Source organism: Acanthopagrus latus, chromosome 10 (genome assembly GCF_904848185.1).
Source record: "Acanthopagrus latus isolate v.2019 chromosome 10, fAcaLat1.1, whole genome shotgun sequence".
NCBI classification, from domain to species: Eukaryota; Metazoa; Chordata; class Actinopteri; order Spariformes; family Sparidae; genus Acanthopagrus; species Acanthopagrus latus.
Window position 1 is genome coordinate 21,446,491 of NC_051048.1, and position 20,481 is coordinate 21,466,971.

At 42.6% G+C, this 20,481-nt stretch overlaps 1 protein-coding gene and 1 non-coding gene across 3 annotated transcripts; both read left to right on the top strand.

Annotated features, from left to right (window-relative positions):
* Positions 1-2,011: 2,011 nt before the first annotated feature.
* On the top strand, positions 2,012-20,427 carry spag17 (sperm associated antigen 17). 2 transcript variants are annotated; one of them, XM_037112213.1, is made up of 49 exons: positions 2,012-2,303; positions 2,943-3,083; positions 3,918-3,977; positions 4,092-4,220; positions 4,443-4,605; positions 4,737-4,937; positions 5,053-5,231; positions 5,419-5,565; positions 6,248-6,323; positions 6,411-6,529; positions 6,662-6,862; positions 7,762-7,866; positions 8,029-8,179; positions 8,278-8,490; positions 8,603-8,640; positions 8,766-8,879; positions 9,077-9,231; positions 9,418-9,503; positions 10,111-10,172; positions 10,414-10,665; positions 10,754-10,868; positions 11,101-11,241; positions 11,352-11,462; positions 11,630-11,778; positions 11,878-11,986; positions 12,431-12,591; positions 12,677-12,791; positions 12,912-13,066; positions 13,247-13,379; positions 13,528-13,925; positions 14,860-15,045; positions 15,277-15,416; positions 15,643-15,773; positions 15,853-15,986; positions 16,073-16,261; positions 16,482-16,595; positions 16,921-16,972; positions 17,201-17,291; positions 17,391-17,441; positions 17,672-17,765; positions 17,935-18,040; positions 18,220-18,259; positions 18,373-18,437; positions 18,714-18,850; positions 19,112-19,290; positions 19,522-19,582; positions 19,684-19,831; positions 20,098-20,238; positions 20,317-20,427. In XM_037112213.1, exons 1-48 carry the CDS (start codon positions 2,193-2,195, stop codon positions 20,199-20,201), a joined length of 6,312 nt encoding a protein of 2,103 aa, XP_036968108.1. In that variant the 5' UTR covers positions 2,012-2,192; the 3' UTR covers positions 20,202-20,238; positions 20,317-20,427. The 2 variants fall into 2 exon arrangements, with proteins under 2 accessions (XP_036968108.1, XP_036968109.1); XM_037112214.1 differs by lacking the exon at positions 17,391-17,441.
* On the top strand, positions 6,964-7,034 carry trnag-gcc. Its single transcript has one exon. It is a non-coding gene; the product is annotated as a tRNA-Gly (tRNA).
* Positions 20,428-20,481: the final 54 nt, after the last annotated feature.

Here is a 20,481-nt window from a genome sequence, read left to right on the forward strand (position 1 = left end):
GGTCCTGAGTGTAACTCTGTGTGAAGTACTGGCCGTCCTCTTCAGAGCACTTGGTGTCTTATTTTATCATTTATTTATGTGGCTTGGGTATGTTATGAGTTCCTGTACTGGTTTTACATAAGATGTTGAGCAAGAGACATTTATTTGAGTAACTAAATGAATATAATTTATATCAGTAACCAAGCGTCCACTGGATGACGTTCTGAAATAAACCATTACGACTGACGCTGAATGAAACTGAATATCCCCGACAGACACATGATGCACACATTTGACAGCAGTAGCTTCCTAAAAACATGTGGATATTTTGAGATGTTGCTATGCTATTTGCAGCAGCGTGGATGGAACGTTATTTAAGTGTCACTACACTGTTTATCTGGCCAGTGTGTGACCTTTAGTAGGACACTGCTGCCTCTGGACTGACAAGTGGGCGTTGTCTCACTTTTGACCTTTCATGGAGAGCCACTGGAAGCAGGTTGTTGGGTGTAATCCCTTTTGGAAGTCTCTGCCAAACAATGACTTTTGTGCAGAGATGGGGTGCATGAAATTCTTTATAATAAATACTGATGAATAAAGCAAGAGGCATTCCATGAATTCTGTACCATTGACTGCTAACAGAGGTCCATTGTATGCACTGTATTGAGTCATTAATTTTTCAATGGCTCATCTTTTCTGGCCCATATAGACCTCATTGAGACTGTAAAGGTTTACACAGACCAAAGAAGCTTCTGTCATGCAGAGAGAATTAATTGTGGAAAGATTTAAGTGTGTGTGTGTGAGGACACATTTTTCAGGATGACATCAAATAAGCAGTCCGACCCTCGGGAACGGTTAAAAGCACGTCTCTTCTTGCTGATGATTTCTTTTGAAATTTCGCCTGGGTTGCTCAGAAGCTCAAAGTTAAACAGGAAATGCTTCGAGATCATTGAACATGTTTCCCTGTTTTTTCTTTCCCTGATGAATTAAGCAAAAAATGGCAACTTGAGATGCTTATCCCACCAATTTAACTTGAAAGAACAACTGTTGACGTTCTTTTTCTGTCACGCTACTGAATTTTAATTGCAGATCTAATTAAAGAAAGAATACAAATTATCATCATAAAGACACGTCGCAGCTCATTTAACTGTTGCCTGAGAGTGTGTGGTGAAGTAGCCACGAACCCATTCACACTTCACTCTTCCTAATCACAAACGTAATAACTGTATATTTATTCCATGTCAGGATTCACATAATCACTATTTAAAATCTACCTTTTTTTAAATAGACCCTAGCTGATCTCCTGTGCCATACTTCCTGCATTATTATGGCTGAAAATATATTTGAATTGCACTCAGTATTCATGCAGTATATCTGAGTAAAAATAGAGACTCTCTTTATTGATGTTGCTATTATCTAAGTGTTCTCTAGTTACTTGGCTCGTGTGGTGGAACAGCTGTTTCATCATTCATTGTGCAGATGAAATGATACTAATGTGTGTGTGTTCCAGATCTCCGTTCTGGGGATGCTCTGGGTCATGTTTTATCTCCTCCTGGCACTGAAATAAAGCCGGCTGTCTTTCATAATATCAGTCACACTGCTGCTCTAATGAAACTTTTGAGGGATTTCGTGTTGTTTATGCATGTTGGAGTCTTTTTGGAAGCCAAATTGTTACAATTGACGGATTGCTACCACGTGGAATGCATGCACTTTATCATTTAATATTAAAAATGTATGTGTGACAGTGAAAAACTGTGTAAACTGATGCCATGATGTGGGGATAATGCTGGAGCCTCGCAGCCCAGAGGTGTCACTGCCATCTAGTGGAGAAAATTAAAAACATCAACATTTGTCAGAACAGTTACCTACAATAAAATATTTTGTTTAAAGCCACGTAATTTGATGCTTGATAACTTATATGCTGTGTATCTGTGTATTACTATAGGTTATGTTTATGTGTTTTACTGCTATATGCTCCTTAATGCTTTTGTTTTGAAAGTGTACAGGAAGGAACCCTCGTCACCCTGCCGTTGTCAGGGACAACACAAGCAACAGGCCAACGCTCGCGGGCAAAGTCTCCAGTACCTCCGAGTTTTTAACGAAACTAGTTCGAGTTTTAGACACTAAGGCAACGTTAAAGCTATTTCAAGAGGTTTTTTTTTTTTAAAAAACACATATATATAGATATTAATGTTGATAACTGTCAGTGAGCGGAAATGCCAACAAAGCCAGCTAAAAAGGGCTCAGCCAAAAAGCCCAATGCTGTCGGAACCGCAGTTGTCAACAAGAACTGGGAGGCTGGTCTCACCAAGGCCCCGTTTGAAGAGGTTTGTTACCTCACTCAGCACTTTATTGTTTTATTCTTTCGTGTCCTAAAACCTTTAACTCTTTTACCACACAGTGAGTGAAACGATAAATGTTAGTCAGCCAATTTATAAGGTTACAGGTTAACACTGTAACTAACTCGAGTGTTAGCTAAATGTTAAGAGACGCTAAATGAGCGCTGTTGCAGTTAGTGGAGAGGTAAGGAAGAGTTTTCCCCTGAGCAAATTTAAGAAATATTAACAGATACACCGGTTAACTTGTTATATAATGTGTCGCCAAACATGCACCTGCGGCATTTGTCACAGTAATTAACGTCAATTATAACAGTAACCATTTGAGATTTTATTTTGAAGGAGTGCAAGTTTCGAACAGGAAGTCTTAGTGATTTGTTGTTGAGAGCATCTTAACGCACTTCTCTCCAATTAAAACTTATTCAGTTGTGTTTTGGTGTTACAGATTTCTCACAGTGCTACACTTCACCAAAGTTTCTGTGAGGACAGTTTAGCTTTCTTCCAACAACGTCATGCGATCTATGGCGTCCGAGAAGCTTTGGTTTAGTCCGCGTAAATTTACCTGCCAATGACCTGTGAAGGGATCAGGGGGAAACGTGGTATAACAATCAATTCTGATGCACTTTCTAGGAGTCATGGCAGGCCTGTGTGTCTTTGGTGGTTGGGAGGAGTCCAGAGGACGAGGACCTGATCCGGGTTTTGGCTTTGGCAGCACAGCAGCCACTGCGCAAACTGTTCACCTTGTTGACCTGGGACAGCGCCATTGCAAAGGTATGAGTTGGGTTCAAGTTCTCTTTATTAATAGTCTGTCCTTTGTTTGTGGAGCTCTTATAGTTGTGTGAATGTATTCTCTGTCATAGCAGGAATTAAACTGTTAAATAAACGAATGTAGTTACTAATTCATGTGAAATAAATCGATGTCACCACTGTCATTATGTTGCCATCACTCTAAGCTATTTTGTGTCTATGCAGCTTTCACATACTTAACTTTTTTTCACAATTTGTAAAATCTACAACATTGGTTCCACAGTTGCAAACTTGTTTTAGCCACAGTTTTAATATAATCATGCTCTCATCAATGTATTCCTTCCATCTTTTCATTTTCAGTTGAACATTTAAGTGTGTTTACAGGTGTTGGGGAATACTGCTGCATATGTATAAAGTCTCCTGTGGTTCCAGAAGAAGATGCATGTAATCTGATAAATTAACTCCAGAGTTGGTGTTCAGTAGCTAAGTTGCAGTGATATCTCTGGAAGGTTTGATTTGTTTTCAAATTATCCATCATGAGTCTATGTGTGTTATAGGAGTGCTATGCTCAAACAGTTGACTGCTTTTCAAAACCGGGTGCCTACATCACCCACAATGCAACTGAGTGATATCACCTCAGCCACAAAAAGCTTTATACTACTTTTTTCACATATGCATTAGTACTCTGGAAGACCTGTTGGCACGCTGTAATTAGAAAATATGTGAAGTTGACCTTTAATGAATACTCTGAGTATTATTTATCATCAACTTATCTACTGATTGTGGTACCAAAATGGTGTCAGTAACGTTATAATACCTTGTATTTTGTCAAATAAAAACATTTGCCGGTTATTACAGATCCATGAATTGGGGAATCCCAAAGCTAAAAAAGCTGATGATGTCCCTGAGTTCTATGAGGTATGCTTGGCAAGTTTGCAATGAGTTCACCCTTGAAATGTGTTTGTGTGCCAGTGTCTTTTTATTGTCGTTTGTGCTTTACTTTCTGTGTATGCATGTGTGTGTCCTGTGCAGGTTACAGAGCCTGCTAAGGCACTGCTGGATGCAGGAGAGGAGATTCCCTGTGACCTGATGGCAAATATTCTGAAGTTTCAGCTGCTACAGATCAAAGCTGATGATCAGCAGAGGAGGGAAGCCGAGCAGGTGAGTGTGTTTCTTCATATATGTGAGTCTATTATGTCTATTATGTACAGTCTAATACAATTTATTTTGAACAGCCCTAAACTGAATTGGACATTCGCTGAAGTTCTAGTTGCAGTATTGTTACAGTCACAACAATTTTCAGATTGAGGGAATTTGTGACCAAAAACATTTTGGGTTTTTGTGTGTTCCATTTTGTGTCTTTTTTGCCCACATCTGTTTCAGCGTGAGGAAGCGAAGGCAAAGGCCGGCCCTACCTCTGCCAGCAAAGGGGGGGCCAAGGTCCCTAATAAAAATGGAAAGAATTCGTCCTCACCTGCGGGACTTTCTAAGGAGAAGAAGACCAAGCTGAAACGCAGGGATGATGTTGAGCCACCAAAGTTTATAGGTAAAAACTCAAATCTGAGCCACTCGTGTTTGGGGGTTTCTTTAATAGCCTAAATTTGTGAGAAAACACTGCAACTACTTCTACAATATGTGTGTAGAATTTTATCACTGTTTTGTGTGTTTGGGAATTAGATGATGAACCAGAGGATGGTCCTCAGCACTATATCCTGCTGCTTGGCTTCCATCAGCCCCACCTAATTGCGGCACTTGATGCCGTAAGTGTACATGTAGCCAGTGTCATCAAATTGTCCTCGAAGTGCTCTGAGGGGCGGCAGGAACGACACACATGTGAAGGCAGTGAGAGTCAGAGTGTTTCTCCAGGTCTGGATGCAGGTAAAGAGCCCTCAGTATACTCATTTACATATTTAATGAATGGCAGATGAAAACATTGATTCAGACTTATCAGTACCCTTATGTTACTGTTGATTTAACATCATCATATCCTCAGAGGATCATGGTAGGGAAGAGCTGGCTGCACAGGCCAGGAAGTTGGATCTGTTCTGGTCAGGTCTCAGACCAGTTTTGGACAGCTGGCCGCCAGAGTCCAAGCTCCATGATGTGGCTCAGCTCAGCTACACTGTCCCAGATCTCTCCCCACAGTCCCACACACAGGACCCTGAGGCTGAGGTGAGCTGGGCCTGACATGTGTTTCATGGATCTATTTCTTATTCAAAATTATGATTTTTTTTCCTGTTTGCTTACTTTTACTCATTCTCAAACATCACGATTTCCTCACAGTCTGCCTTGTTATGTCTGTTACACATTGCCTTTGAGTTGATTTTGAGTTTGAATTCAATTCTGTGTGTGTGTCTAGCTGGAGATGGGAATCAAAATCTTTGACGGTGTGGCCAATCTCATTTATGACTGTCTGGACTGGCGTAAACAACATCAGCACTACCTGGAAAACATCAAACTCATCAGTGTACCCATTGTTGTCCGGTTGGAACAACAGCAAGCAGAGGTCCATGCACACACACACACACACACACACACACACACACACACACACACACACACACACACGCTTGTCCATCAGTATAAGCAGTAATAAATGGGTTATATTCTTCATGTATTGACTTTTACTGTGTGTGGGGAAAAGAAACACTTCCTATTGCATTGAATGTCTTGTTTTGTCAGAGATATTCAGTTTCCTTGTTAAAGGAAAAAACTAAAAAAGGAGCCTTAGCAGAGGATGGTTTCGATCCATCGACCTCTGGGTTATGGGCCCAGCACGCTTCCGCTGCGCCACTCTGCTGCATGGGCTCAAAGAGGCCCTCAATCCCTCTTTGAGTGTATGTGTGCGTGTCAGCATGTAGTTTACTATTGTTAGTAGTACCATGGGCATTATAGCCCTTTAAAATGTGATTTTCTTTAGACTATGATGGCAGCATTTGTGTGCTGGGAATCTTACATTTAGAGCCTCGTGTTGCTCATTTTAGCTTTCACATTGTAGATGGTGGTAAAAAGCAGCCTCTGAAACCACTATATTACTGTTCAAGATGATTGGAATAGCAGTGGAAAGAGCAACTGAGCTGTCCTACTACACATGCTCACTCTGAAGAAAAGAGCAAACCTTCTTTAAGTATTGAGTTCTAACGTGGAAACGTCTTAAAAATTGTGACTTAATGTTTTTCATGTGCCAGGTTTTGCCGACCCCACTCATCATGACTCCACGCTCCAAGAAGAAGCGCACGTGTGAGGAAATCCCACCAGACCAAGGTCAGATCTTTCTGTCTTTTGGGTTTTGATTGAAAACTTAGACTAGGATGACAAACTTACCTCTGTTCCTCTCTTCTTTGCTGACAGAGAGCGAGCAGCCTCCTCTCTCTACAGATGTCGACATGCGTCAGTATGCTAACCTACTCGACATGGTTCCCCCTGAAGCCTGCTCTGTGCCTCTAATCTTGCACTGTATACTGGAACAGGTCTGTGTGTAGTGTGTAGCTTAGACTTAAAAGACATGTTTACTGTGTGCACTGTCATTTAGTCTGAAAAGATGGGTCACATTTGACTACAGCCTTCTTCTTTTACCCATATCTGTGTGTTTGTGTGTCCAGGTGGTGACTTCAACAGAGCAGTCTTTGTCCACCTCGTCCCATGTCTCTGAGAAGCCGAAACTTCTCACCAGTCCTTGGTTAAACCATCAGCTGCTCAGCCACATGCTCCAAAGCTTCCTGCCTCTGGTGCACACAGAAGAGGAGAAAAGCCACATGTTTAAGAGTTTGCTTACTCTGGCGCAGAATGAGGAGGACATGAAGGTAAAGAGGCCCTGTCCCAAACACACACAGTTCAGACTAGCATTTGCCATTTTACCCATTTTCTTTGAAAAATGCAGATGGTCAGGTTTCTTACAAGAGCAGCATTGGTGGTTCAGTGGTAGAATTCTCGCCTGCCACGCGGGAGGCCCGGGTTCGATTCCCGGCCAATGCAGCACATGCTTTTCTTCCTGTTCTTTTAGTCAACGGGGGCCTGCCGTGCTCAGGGAGGACACGAGTGGCTTGTACTGCTGTGGGCAGGGCCAGCGGCAGGCCCAATAGCACTATAGACAATCCCTACGAGCGTCAGCGTCGTGTTTAGAGTGCTGTCGCAGCAGTGTGTGCAGAGGAGGGGGGGGCTGAGATGAACCGTGGCGGGGGGAGGGTGACATACTTACTCTATTGAGTGGAGAGAAAGCATGTGAATGGAAATCACTCCTCTCTCTGTTTTCTAACAAGTTATTCACTGGTTTGACAATGTACAAATTGGTTACTGAATGAAAATATGTGTTTTGTAATTATTGTGTTTAAGACCTGTGAAAATCTGTAACATTAATTTAGTGTAGAGCATAACTAATCCCTCACTAAATTAATACATACGCTGTCCAGCAGATGGTGCTATAATCACAGTAAAGAGTAGTTTACTCAGGCAAACAAGAGATGCATACTGAACAGCAAAGTGCAAAAATTATAAAAGTAAATTACTATAGCTGTGGGGAATCCAACCATCAACCTAAATAGGGGACTGGTTTTTGTGTCTCAGTCAGTTGGAGTCCCAGAGACATTATGCAGTTTCCTTTCTTCCACTGTGTCAATTTTGTTGAAGTTGTAAAATCATTTTGCACAGAATTGAATAATTCACCAGCTGGTATTTGTTTTTATTCTTTCTTGTTCTGTGTTAGAGTCTACAGAAGAGGTTTGGAGCAGGGGAGAATCAGAGGAAGTCTGAGCAGCCTCTGGTCATCAGACACCATGATGAGAGGACGCTGCGCTTGAGGGATGTCACTGTTAGTCGATTCTGTTGTGTTTGATTAATTCTTTTTCATTTTCCTTTCTGAGAAATTTGACATTCATGAAGAGACTTTATGTTTATATAATCATGCCTCCTCTTTTTTCATTTTTGGAGCAGAAGTGAGTTGATATACTGCGTTTGTGTGTGTCCTTCTTAGACGGCTCAGGGTTTTGATCCAGCAGAGGTGGAAATGTCCATGATGAGGCTGTCTCCATTGTGGGAGCTGATCCACTCTGTACCTCAGCAGAGAAAGGGCAACACCTGCTGGACGGCTCTGAAACAGCAACTGCAACACTACTGCGCTGACGGTCAGAAACAAGGGACCTATCACTGTCTCTGTGTCTTTGGAAAAAGCTCTTAAATCACCATTTTGAAATTGATATTGTGATGTTGTGATATGTCACAGATGTCGTGTCATGGCCAGAGGTGGAGCGTCTCTTTTGCCAGAGTGTGTTTGAAAGTATGCCGCTGACCAGCCTGGACGAAAAGGGTGTTCTACTAAATGCTCCCGGACTGCTGGGAACACTGGAACCAGCACACCAACAACCAGCCACAGTAATCCCCTGGGATAACCCACTTTCCTATGCTAAAGAGCAGCTTCATAACCTACGGACTAAAGGTCTGTTACTACACCTTTTAGTTCAATTACATTATTGATGCAGTTGTTAAAAGCTGATTTAAGAAACTTGGTTCCTGTAGCGTCTGTACCTCATGATTTATTTCAACTATAGGTCCGTTATTTCTTACTCAACATCCTGAAAACACAGAGGTATTGTTTCTATGTTCCTATTACTGTATGTTGTCACATTTCTTGTATGCTATAATAAAAATGATAATGCACATTTATTCTCATTTTCCTCCCAATGATGTTGCATGTTTTTTTTTCTCCAACAGATCAGTGGCAGAGTGTCTAGCCAGCTGGACCTATCTGACATTCAGAGTTGTAGGCTGAGATCTCTGTTTGACTGGCACTATGCTGAACACCACGATGCCTCTGTCTTCCCACAGGTGACCTGTCTCATCTTGTTTTTCAGGGTGTTTTTTACTCTAATTCATGCTAAACTTGCATCTTTACATGAAGGTTTTTAATGCATGAAAAGCAGCAGGAGTGTGAAACAAATTTTAGATGTGCAGTAGGTTTCTGGACTGATTCTTCTCAATTTTTACAATTCTACTTGTATAATTTTGCTTTTCCTCGTGTGAAGGTGCTCCAGTCAGCCTCAGAAGAATATCGCTGCTTGGACACTTTCAGAGGAAGTCACAACAACACCCTGTACATTTTCTGTCACAATCCAGTGAGCCCTTCTCTCCAGTGCAAGGAGCTCTGGAATGTAGCCCTTCATACTGATGTCAAGTTCAGGTAGTTCTCTGGTGTTTTATCGTGACATGACACGAAAAGTACTACAGTCTTTGCTATGTGAGAAAGCAAAAGTAAAAACTGTATGAGTCTTCTCATTAGCAGAGTCTGTTGTCAACATCACCTGTCTTGTGAAATAGTGTAAATATGGATTGTTAGAAAGACTTTAAAACTCCATCTATTTGACAGGAACTATCTGGAGCATGTGGCAGATAGCATTTCTGATTGGACAAAAGAGGAGGAATTGGAGAGAAACCTCAGCCCGGCTCCTGAAGGTACTGTTGCTTGTCAGTAAACATTCCCTATGTTGTTTAAAATCCTTGAAAGCATATGGGTTTTTAATGAGCAAAGACATCAAGGCCTAGAGAGTTCTAAACATGGGTTATTGAAAGCGCTAAGAAATTGTTTTTTTATGGAAAGGAAACCGACATCAAGAGCTTGAATGTGGTGCTGACAGCGGACTAGAAAGTGAAAAAGTGTTGCACACTCTGGCTCCTAATTAGATAAAGTTTCGTCCCTCAAGCTTTCATCAAGATCAAGACACACAGAAACACAGACGACCTGGTAAATCATGTAAGAGTGATCACACTATCAAATCTCCAACACAAACAATCCTACTGTGAGTAAAAACTTGAAATAGACAGTGTCAGGGTACAGACAATTAAACTGTTTCTAAAGTAAAAGTTTTACCCCACATGCACGAATTAAAACTCCAGAATACACTGGGTTCAATACCTAGATATAACACAAAAGCAGCTCTTGAAAAGTCCTTGAATATGATGTTTAAGAAGGTGTGGGAACCTTGGTCAACTTAAAGATGGCACTGACTCCATGCTTATCACTATACAAATACACTGTTTTTTTGTTTTTTTTTCGTAACAGGACTAGATCCTGCAGTGGAGGAGGAGACTCTGGAGCCGGTCATCAGGAAAGACTCCCTTAAAGTCAGTAGGAGCTAACGTGAACATTCAGTTTGACAGCCGGCTCTGTTCTGGCCTTTAAGCAGGATTATTATAACTCTTTGGACCCGCTTAACAGAAATCATTACGCGTCATGAAAAAAAACCTGATGCCTTCATTGATGCTGATTTTGTGTTTAGAATGACATGCACATTGCACATTGTTTTACTACTGTGAGTGTTGGTCAGTGCACCCAGTGGAAGTGACTGTGTGTGTGATGTTACAGGCATGGAAGTTGGAGCAGGACCGACTAAAGGAAGAAGAGATGGCCAAGAAATCAAAGAAGGAGAATACGCAGAGAATCAAGCAGCAGCAGCAGCAGCAGCAGCTGAAGGAGGAGGAGGCCAACATCAAAAGTAAAACACTGTCTAGTGGCAAAAAGAGCAGAGCAGAGATGACTCCCTCAGAGTCCACTACTAACACAGCGCCCCCTGTGGAGGACAACGTAGAACTGCATCCAACAGAGGAACCCTTTAATGTGAGGGCATATGCACACACAAGGAGATGACAGCTTCTGTCTGCATTCAAGTAACAAATCACTGTGCGTGTGTGTGTTTGATGTGCAGGGTTTCACAGGTTACAGCTTGGATGGAAAGTTGGTCCATGTTTCAGGTCGTCTGCAGCAGCTTTTCCCTTCAGATGGAGGACGCATCATTGTGGAGGATGTCAGCTATGTTGAGGGTAATTAGAGAAAGTTGGAGAAAATGTTGCAAAACTGTGAGTGCTACTAAAGCACAACAAAAGTGCTTAGATCCAGACAAAATCAAGTCTGCTCTAATTAAGTCATTGTCTCTATGAAAGCATTCTTTGGGGGGAAGAGAAACTTGTGAAAATCAAAGTGCAACTCAGCTGTTCCTCGTTGTCAGGCTCCTTTCCACATGCATCCATACATTGAGCGCTGTTTTCCCTCCAGGTTCAAGCCTGATGAAAGTGGCTGTGAAGAAGGATGGGCATCATTTCTGCACACACATCAATCATGTTGTCCTTGATCCAGCTAAACGTCCCCCACAGCCCCAAGACAAAGAAGCCAATGGAAAAAAAGAAGACTTTAAAGGTAAAGATTCTGATCATGATAGAGACATTAAACACCATTTCAGTGTTTATTTTAGCGAATAAAACTGTAGAACAAACCAATATGTGAGTGTTTCTGTGTGTTTTTTTCAGTGTCAGAGCCTGTAGCCATGAAAAGAGTAAAGCAGGGCTCCCTCTCAGCAGTGTTAGACAACGGAGTCCACCTGTCATACAGTTTCTATGGTCCCACAGGAGAATACATAGGTGATACACTTAAGACACATACAAATTTTCGCCTTTGTAAAGTTTTTGAGTTGTGTTTAAAGGGGCACTATTGATACGTAATTCCAGTGCCTCAGATATTCTTATTACTGTGTTTTAGGTACACAGTTCAGGACGTATTTACTGTGTTCCTGTATGGTATGTTCTAGTGAGCCCCCAGGAAACAGAAGGAGCCCGAGAGACTTCCCCCTTTGTCCCGCTCTCCCCCGCCACCCACCGCTCCAAGGGGACAGACATGGATTTAGTTCCCTCTGAGTCACACAGCCCATCCAGCCCCACCAGACCTCCAGAGTCCCAGGTTCCACATACACACAGATGCACGCACACACAAAAATGTAATCATGAAAAATAAATTGCTCTCAGTTTGCTCATATGTATGTGTCGTTGTTATTTGTAGTCTCAGGTGTGCGAAGGCCAGCCAGCCTCGCAATCACGTCCATTCAACAGCCTCAACCTGTCTGTTCCTAATGGCCTGCTGCTGCAATTTCTGCTGGAGGATACCCAAGGTCAGTGATGCTCTGTCTCTGGAATATATAAATATATATATATATATATATATATATATATATATATATATATATGTATATGTATATATATATATATATATATATACACACACACACACACACACACACACACATACATACACACACACACACACTCTGGTGTCCTCACAAGTGTAGTTTTACAAAACAACAGAAAAGAACTCCAGTGACTAAAATGTAATTAATGGAACAACTGTGGTACATCAGAGCTCTCATCAGCAGAGCAACACAATTAATAATCAGTGTCATCGGCCCTTAGACACTCATCTGTACAGCTCACACGCAATATTCTAGCTGCAAACTGGAAGAAGTGTGCATTTAATGAAGGTGCCCTCGTTTGAAATTTAAGCCTAATGTTCCCATCCGTGACTCAGGTATTCATTACATCATTTTTGTGTCCACAAGTGTCCTCAAAGGAGCAGGGTATGCTGGTGAAACAGGGCTTTCCTCTACATGGCAGGGCAGTTATGGGGCAGCTTCAGGACCCCTCTCTCTCTAAAGAACTGTCCCGCATCATCACCAGCCAGGGAGCTGTGATCCGATACATGAGAGACGGCTCAACAGAGGTAACCGCACCAGCATGCACTACTGTTTACTGTTCAGAGCTGAGATATCATGACTCTTTACTGAAAAACCCCATGTGTGCTGCAGGTTCTATTTGCAGATGGCTCTGTCAGTTCCAGCCATGATTCTGGTCCGGTGTGGGTTCCGGACTCTGAGGTTGAGGAGGAGAAGACCTTGCAAAAAGCTGAGGACAACAAGAAAAGTAATTGTGCATCAACACAGAATGCAAAGCCATGTCTCCTTCACCTTCTAACAAACACAGTGCACCCTCGGCTGGGAGGATAGTAAAGATTTATCGTGTTTTGTCTGTTTGTCTGTATAGAACAGAGCTCAGAGAAGGAGGGTGATGCTCAGAGAGGGTGTTGGTTAACAACGACGCCACATGGAGTGCGCATCCACACTGTGGGGACGACACACAAACACATTCCCACCACGCCTATTCTGGCCTTCAAGGCTACAGACCCCATCACCCATGAGGTAACATTACTCCTGATGGTGCACGGGTTACAACTTGGCTCCAAGTTGTTTCCAAGGTTTCACATTGAATTTGATGTTAAAGTTTCTAAAATGTGTTGTTGTCTGAGCATCTCAAAATTTGCAATAGTTGTAATTAGCAGGAGAAAAACCTTTTGAGCTCGGCATGTACTGTTGTGTCAGGTGATGCTGAGCCGAGAGGATCTGGTGGTTTCTGTCCAGAACCCAGACGGATCTCAAATCGTCGAACATGCAGACGGAACCAGGATCACCAGTCTATACCAAGACAGGCCACCAAACTCACTGCAACACACAGGTGAGCCGCATACAGTGAATGCACTCTGTTGTGAAGAAAAGTCAGATCTGCATGTGTGGACAACATACGCAACACTCAAGCATACTCACAAACATGCACAATAACATTTTTGAGCTGACCTGATTCCCTGTGGCCGTTAACTTTACAGAGGAGCATCCTGGGAGTACGAGCCTTCAATCAACTTCTGAATGTGTGTGTGGCTGCATTGAGTGTGTGTGTGTCATGAGCTGCGCCGAGAGCACTAATGAGAACAAAGTGGACGACCTTTGCAGTGACGGTGCAGATAAAGCATGTGCAAAGTTGAGCGAGCGTGATGAAAGAGAAAGCAATGAGTGTAAGAACAGTGAGGAGAACGTGTTTGTGGCTGAGAATGGTAAGATGAGCATGAGTGAGAGTGAGAAGGAGAGTGTGTCTACCAGAGAGCGGGTGGTGTTGGTGGAGAAGGAGGGCTGTGCCACGGTGGTGATGTACCCAGAGCGACATGCAGCTCACGTCTTCTTAGCCGATGGAACCGTCATCACTGGGGACAACCAAGGAGCCTATCAGGTGGGTGGTTCAGTAGGTGTGGTAGACACTTTCCTTTTTAATTGCAGCATTTCATTCTGTAAAGAAAAATAAACAAATTGCTGTTTTTAACGTCTCTTTTTATTATTAAAAGTACAACAAGCAGCTTTTTAACTTCCAATTTAATACTGATGCCTCCATATGACCTACATAGGTAAACAAGACTATCATTAAGAAGACTGGATATTTTTGTGTAGTTATAATAGTTATTCTTACGCCCCTCACTGGGTCGAGTTCTGACTTATCTGGTAAGAAGAGTCATAAAATTAGAAGTCATTTTTACTGTGGAGTGCATGTTGATGAGTTGAGCCACACAGCCTTTAATCTCTGCTAGACAGCATTGTCCTGCTTTAGAAAAGTTTGTAGTTTAAACAACCAAAGAGCGAAGAGAGCAGTGGCAAAGTGTTATTGTCATTAATTGACTATTAATTAATTATTGTTTGTATAATTGTTTCAAATGTTTTAAAACACAATAGACATACCAAGTTTTCTGGGAAAAGGGAAACTCATCTCTGACCTTTTTCAACAGGAAATAATCTTTTACAAAATTAATCCAAATGACTTATTCTTCCTGAAACAAACTACCTGCAGAAAGTGTACTAATTGTTAGTTCTTCTGAGCTGTTTTTGTCAAGCATTGGCCCATCTTTTTTTTTTTTAAGTTACTACAAAAATATGGAATCTTTCAGAATTGTGTAGCGGGCTATGGTTTTTTTTTTTTAATAAAAAAATCATGAGAAAAATGGTAAAAAGGGAGTGCCAGTCTTGATGTGACCAGGCTAAAACACACTTGTACATTTGTCTGTTTACATTGTACTAATACATTTATTTTATGAAGTTATAAAGTGAGTTTTGGTGAGTGTTTTGAAGGTTATGAGGTCTGTAACAGCCTCTATATGTGTGCTGTTGCATCCAAGGTGTTCCCATCCAGCATGGGGCTCCTGCAGATCCAAAGTGATGGGAAGTGTGTGTACTCGTCTGACCCACTTGTAACCCCAAGCCCGAAGAGTGGGACAACCACAAACCAACTCGGAAGCTATGTTATGAGTCACACGGACATTGTGGCCTGTGACGTTACAGACCCTGATGGGAACCACTTCCAGGTTAGTGACACTAATTATTAGAAGAGGGGTTAGTGCCAAGCAGTCCTTCATAGTATAGTAAAGAAAAGGAATGACCAAAGCAAAGGCACAACAGACGCTAATTTCTCCTCTCATTTCTCCTCTCATTTCAGCAAATTAGATTGCTGGGGCTCCTCTCTTTGCTTCACTACCTCCTTCATAATGACTAATCCTCTTATGATTGTCTGAGCTTTGTGTCTGTATGTGCTTCAGGTAATGGACAATGGGAGGTTATCAGTGCTGAACCTCAGCCCGGCTCCGAGCGCTATGACACAGGATGAGGAGGAGCCAGAGGACGAGGCGGACAGAGAAATGGCCAGGCTTCATTTAAAACACAGAGAGCATTTGCCTAGGTGGGCTTATATTATTCTGTTTATGTCATCTTATATTTTAAAACACCTGTACAGATTGTGAACTGTGGAAAATGACTCATGCAGAGGACATGCAGTCATAACTGTTTCTTTGTTATTGTATTGAATACAAGAAGGCAGATTTAGAGACAATATTTAAACTTTAACATTGTAGAGCTGCTGGAGGTGGCATGGTCAGAGAAACTCTGAATCACATCTTGTGTTCCAGGCTGTTTCTGGTGCACAAGGATGGCTCCGGTACTGAGCTCCTGAGCTCTCAAACCGTAGAGGAACTTCTCTACCAGGCGTACTCCGACCCCACAGTAGCACTGCTGAAGGAGCCGCTGCCAGACACACAAGGTATCAAGAAGATCATGAAACAATACTAATAGAGACATCTCAAACTGGAATATAAAATGAAGTTGTGTTTCTGTTTCAGATGACTTTGGCATTACTATCTTAAAGCCCAGCCACTGCAGCGTGTGGTCCCAGTGGCTGCTAGAGAAACAGAAGCCTGACATCACCCCTCCCAACCTCAGAAACCGCAGCTGGCATGATTTCCCGAGAACAGAGGTACAGGTACCATGTATGGTTCTTGTAGATACAGCAGTCTCAGGGCCAAACACTGAAACGTCCTTTTCTTTCTCTCTCTATTCCAGACAAAGACCCCAGGCCCTCCATTTGGTGTCAACATGGGACGAGGTTTGACTCTGAGAGAGAGGTCTGCTGATTCTGCAGCACAGCATCAGCCCGTCAGGAGCTGCCCAAAAGTCCTGGAGATGAGGGAACTGTACCAGCACCGCCCGTTTACTACACTGCTCAGAAATAACATAGACACACGACTGAAGGTAAAACAAAGCGATCTCTAATTGGTTAAGAGTGGATGAGGAGGTAAACTGTAGATAGTAATGAGGGAGACAGAGGTTTCAAAGCATTTGATAAAAATGGCGACATCTGCTGGCTGAATCTTTGGTTTATTTCTGTTGGAATAGAAGTGATGGTGCTGCTGTGGTTTGGGCTGGTCATGACTTTTGGCATAGTGAAGCGAAAATGTGGCTTTGACTGCAGGAATACATCGAGAGTTTGATGGAGAGGGAGCAGCGATCGGAGGAGATGGAAGTGAAAGACCCCCGCACTGAGGAGGAGAGAGTTCATGCCAGTGAGCTGCTCAACCTGGTCCAGGTCAGCACACACACACACACACACACACACACACACACACACACACACACACACACACACACACACACACACAGCTTACTTAGCTCATTACACAGATTGCCATTTATTCCCTTGAGAGCAACTATAAGCTGGACCGTAAAAAAATCCAAATGTGGTCATGGCTTTTGCCCCCAGTTGCACCAGATGTCCCCAATTAAATGTTCTTGAGCATAAAATGTGTTCCTGAATGTCATGCACACACACACACACACACACACACACACACAATGTTAATGCAATAATGTTTTACAATATGATTGTCAGTTGATAAAAATGTGTTTTATAGGCCTTTGCAGAAGAAGAAGATGCAGGTCACACTCCTGAAAAAAGGACTTCAGGTTGGTCACAGGCTGTTTTTTCAGCTAAGAAATAACTTTTTTGCACAAGAATTAAATAAAAATCATTAAAAATGTGAGTGGAAACTAGTTAGCAAATGCAAGAAATGATGGTCAATTAGAGGGCAAACGAGGTTACTGACATATTTCAGTACGTGTGATTTAGTCGAAGTCGTTCAGGGGTCGTCACAGATGAACAACTCCTCAGATTTCTTCTGTGTGAATCCACAGTGGACATCGTCAGTCTGTACAGCCAAGGAGTCGGAGCCCAGAGTGAGCAGTCAGACATTTCAGAAGAGACAGCCACCGTCAAGAGTGACAGGTCTGAGAGATTAATATGGTGTGCATGTGTGGACAAGGGAGAGTTGGTTGTATTTCAGTTGTATTGTAATTGTATTATCTTCTTAAACCTTCTCTTCAGTTTTGCAAGTGGAAAGGAGTCAAAATGGACTGAAAGACTCTCACACCACAAGTAATGTGCCTCTTATAATATATCATCACCAGTCACCACACATATTTATCTGTCACCTTGTGGAATTGGCTTTTAGCTCATCATTTTCTGTATGGTTGCTGCTGTGACCCTCCTTTGTTGAGAGTTATTTTGTACAAAACTAAGACAGTTTCAATGGACAAAATGTAGGAAATTATCGCTCTACCAGCGTATTTTCACTTGTAAGTCAGCGGTAATTTTCTCTGTGTCAGACAGGAGATGTCTGAGGAGAAGGCTTACAGAGAGGCTCTGAGGAAGAAGAACGTTGTCCCTTTTTTCCATCCAGAAAATATCCTGTTATACCAGGTTAGTGTTTACCCCAGTATATAATAGATTCAAATGTGTTTTGAGTCAATTATTAATCAATTATTATGATAATGCGCTTTAGTCTAAACACATTTATTCATTATTTCTGATTTGGAAAAATGCTATCTACAGCAAGAGACAGAGCACTGTTGCTTGTTTTTTTGTCCAGAATCTGCTGCAAACACCAGACATGAGGAGCGTGTCCATGGATCTCCCTCCGATCCCCAAGTCAGACAGCACAGAGGCCTTCCTGAAAGATGCCCCACGAGACAGTGGTGAGATATTACACTGTCAGTATTTACTAGGAACTTCTGACATGAAACTCACTTTTACAGGTTGTCCCGTTGGCAATCCACACAGAAACACAGGCTTAAATGAACTGAATTACTGTTGTATTTTCAAGCCGATGTGCAGATGTGCCTGCTGTTGAATATACCGTGTTTGTGTTCTCCAGCTCCACGACCGTCAAACCCAACACCCTCTCAATCTGCAAGGTAATGAAGAAGACGTTATGAACAGTTTCCTATGTTAATAGCTGCTACATTTATTTTTGTTTACATACGTGTTTGCGACCTGGCTTGACCTCTCCTGGTGCTTTTGTTTGTAGTTGTGCAGCAGGAAGTGACAGGAAGCTTAAAATGCGACCCACCAACCCTACGCCTCAGAGTGCTGGTTTGTCCCCACCTTTCTCTGCTGTTTCATATTAAAATGAATTCCTAATCTGTGACCTCCACACTAATGTGGTCAGTCAGCTGGTGCAGGGCAGAACTCTACTGTCACCTCATGCTTTATTTCCTGTGTCTTGTACTTTTATGTTTGGGAACGCAGGAAGACTAGAGGCACATCTGTGTGATGAGGATCAACATGAACATGCACTCACCTCAAACTACTACTTTCAGATACATGAACTGAAGTGATGGTACATGTCTGTGTGTGTGTTAATGTCAGGTAAGAGCAGTCTGAGGGGTGCATCTGGGCCACGCAGGTCAGTCCAGGTGGACGTGACTGGAAAGCCCAGGAGGACTAAAGTCAGAGTACCAGCATCTATCCACAGCTGTAAACCCTGCAGTGAGCCGGATCAACAGGTGCCCACGTGACAGCAGTTACTCTCTTATATGCACTTCAGTGTTTTGTAAATAAAATGGCACATTAAAGTGAACTAAAGTGACATCTAGAGGTGGTGATAAGCCATTGTAGAACATATTTGAGGATTCAGTGACTTCACTGTTCCTGCTATGCAGCCCATTATCAGTGTAATTGTGCAGTTTTATAAAAAATGTGTGTTCCTGTTCCACATACTGCACACATGGCTCTCTCTATCACTCTGTCTGCATCTCCTGTTCCAGTTCCCATCAGGCAAAGAGCCTGTGAGGAGGAATAGTCGACCCGTTTCCCTGACTGATCCAAATGTCACTGTGAGGGGATTCCAGCTCCTCCCATCCAGTGTTGACTTCGGTATGCAGCAGGAGGGGACCTCTGCAGCCATTACTGTGAGGATGACCAATGTTGGTGTCAACGCCTGCAGGTAACATGCCAGATTATGGATAGATGGCAGCATGGATACACAGACTAGATGCACCTGCTTGCAAACCCAGTAAAATAACAACATTTCAACTGGTTTCAAACGACCTTCAGTACATCAGAAAAGAAATGAGTGCTGTGGAGAGGTGCAAGCGATTTGTGGGTCACCTTCAAGTCTGAAGGAAAAACATCGACCTGTAACTATTTGTGGTTTGTGTCGATGTGTCTCTGCAAGGTTTTATGTGAAGCAGCCTCCTCCTGCTACAGGCCTCCGGGTCATCTACAATCCAAGGCCGGTAAGTTTCCAGCTAGACAGATAGATTCTCATTGGATTCACATGTTAAATATAATTACTGTTTCTAAGATAAACATTCAAACATACTGTACTTCTGTCCAGGTGGATGCTGGTTCCCATGTTGAACTGAAGGTTCAGCTGTTTGCTCTGAGTGCAGTGGAAGCAGGAGTGGAGGAGCCACAGAAGTACATCTCCCATGATGTCATCATCCACACTGAGATGGACATCCTCTTCCTACCTGTCACTGCTAATATCCTTCAGACACCTGGTTTGTAAAGGGGCACTCTGTAGTTTCAGAGGAAAAACTCAAACTCAGTATCAATGAGGTAATAACACAAACTGTGATGTTTATTGTTTTCATAAGTGAATAAACGAGCTGTTCTCAGGGGAAAAGAAGGTTCCCAGAACACAGTGTGAAGCCAGAAAGGTGGCAGGGTCCGCCACATATAAACAAAGTGCTCAGTCATTTCTTTACCAAGGGAAAGTACAGCGATGTTGCTCCTTAACTAATTCCACCCATCCTTCCTGAGAGGACATATGTCAACTGGCTCAAAGACCACAAAAGTGACCACAGCAGGAAGGGGTCCAGGATCCATCAGGCTGGACGGGCCCACAGGTGACCCGGCACCCCTCTGAGTGGTCCTCCAACCAGCACGGGTCAGAATCTTATACACAGGGAAGTTAACATAGAAAGCAGTCTCAGTCTCTGACACAGTTTGTGTTTGTACATTTCAGGAAACCCAAATGAACTCTGATTATCCACCACACTCCAGTTTTATTCTTCAGAAATGAAATATTGATTTCTACAGTTTCCTGCTGCAAATAAAATCTGTACCAACACCGAAACACATGCAGCGAGTTGTGTGTCAGCTGTGCTCATTTGGCAGGTGTGTGTGTGTG

Excerpts from the sequence above, each read along its gene's own strand:
- spag17 (XM_037112213.1), top strand. The coding sequence starts at position 2,193 with ATGCCAACAAAGCCAGCTAAAAAGGGCTCAGCCAAAAAGCCCAATGCT. Across the intron at positions 6,863-7,761 it reads AGAATGAGGAGGACATGAAG|AGTCTACAGAAGAGGTTTGG; the intron begins GTAAAGAGGCCC and ends GTTCTGTGTTAG. Across the intron at positions 13,380-13,527 it reads AAACTCACTGCAACACACAG|AGGAGCATCCTGGGAGTACG; the intron begins GTGAGCCGCATA and ends TTAACTTTACAG.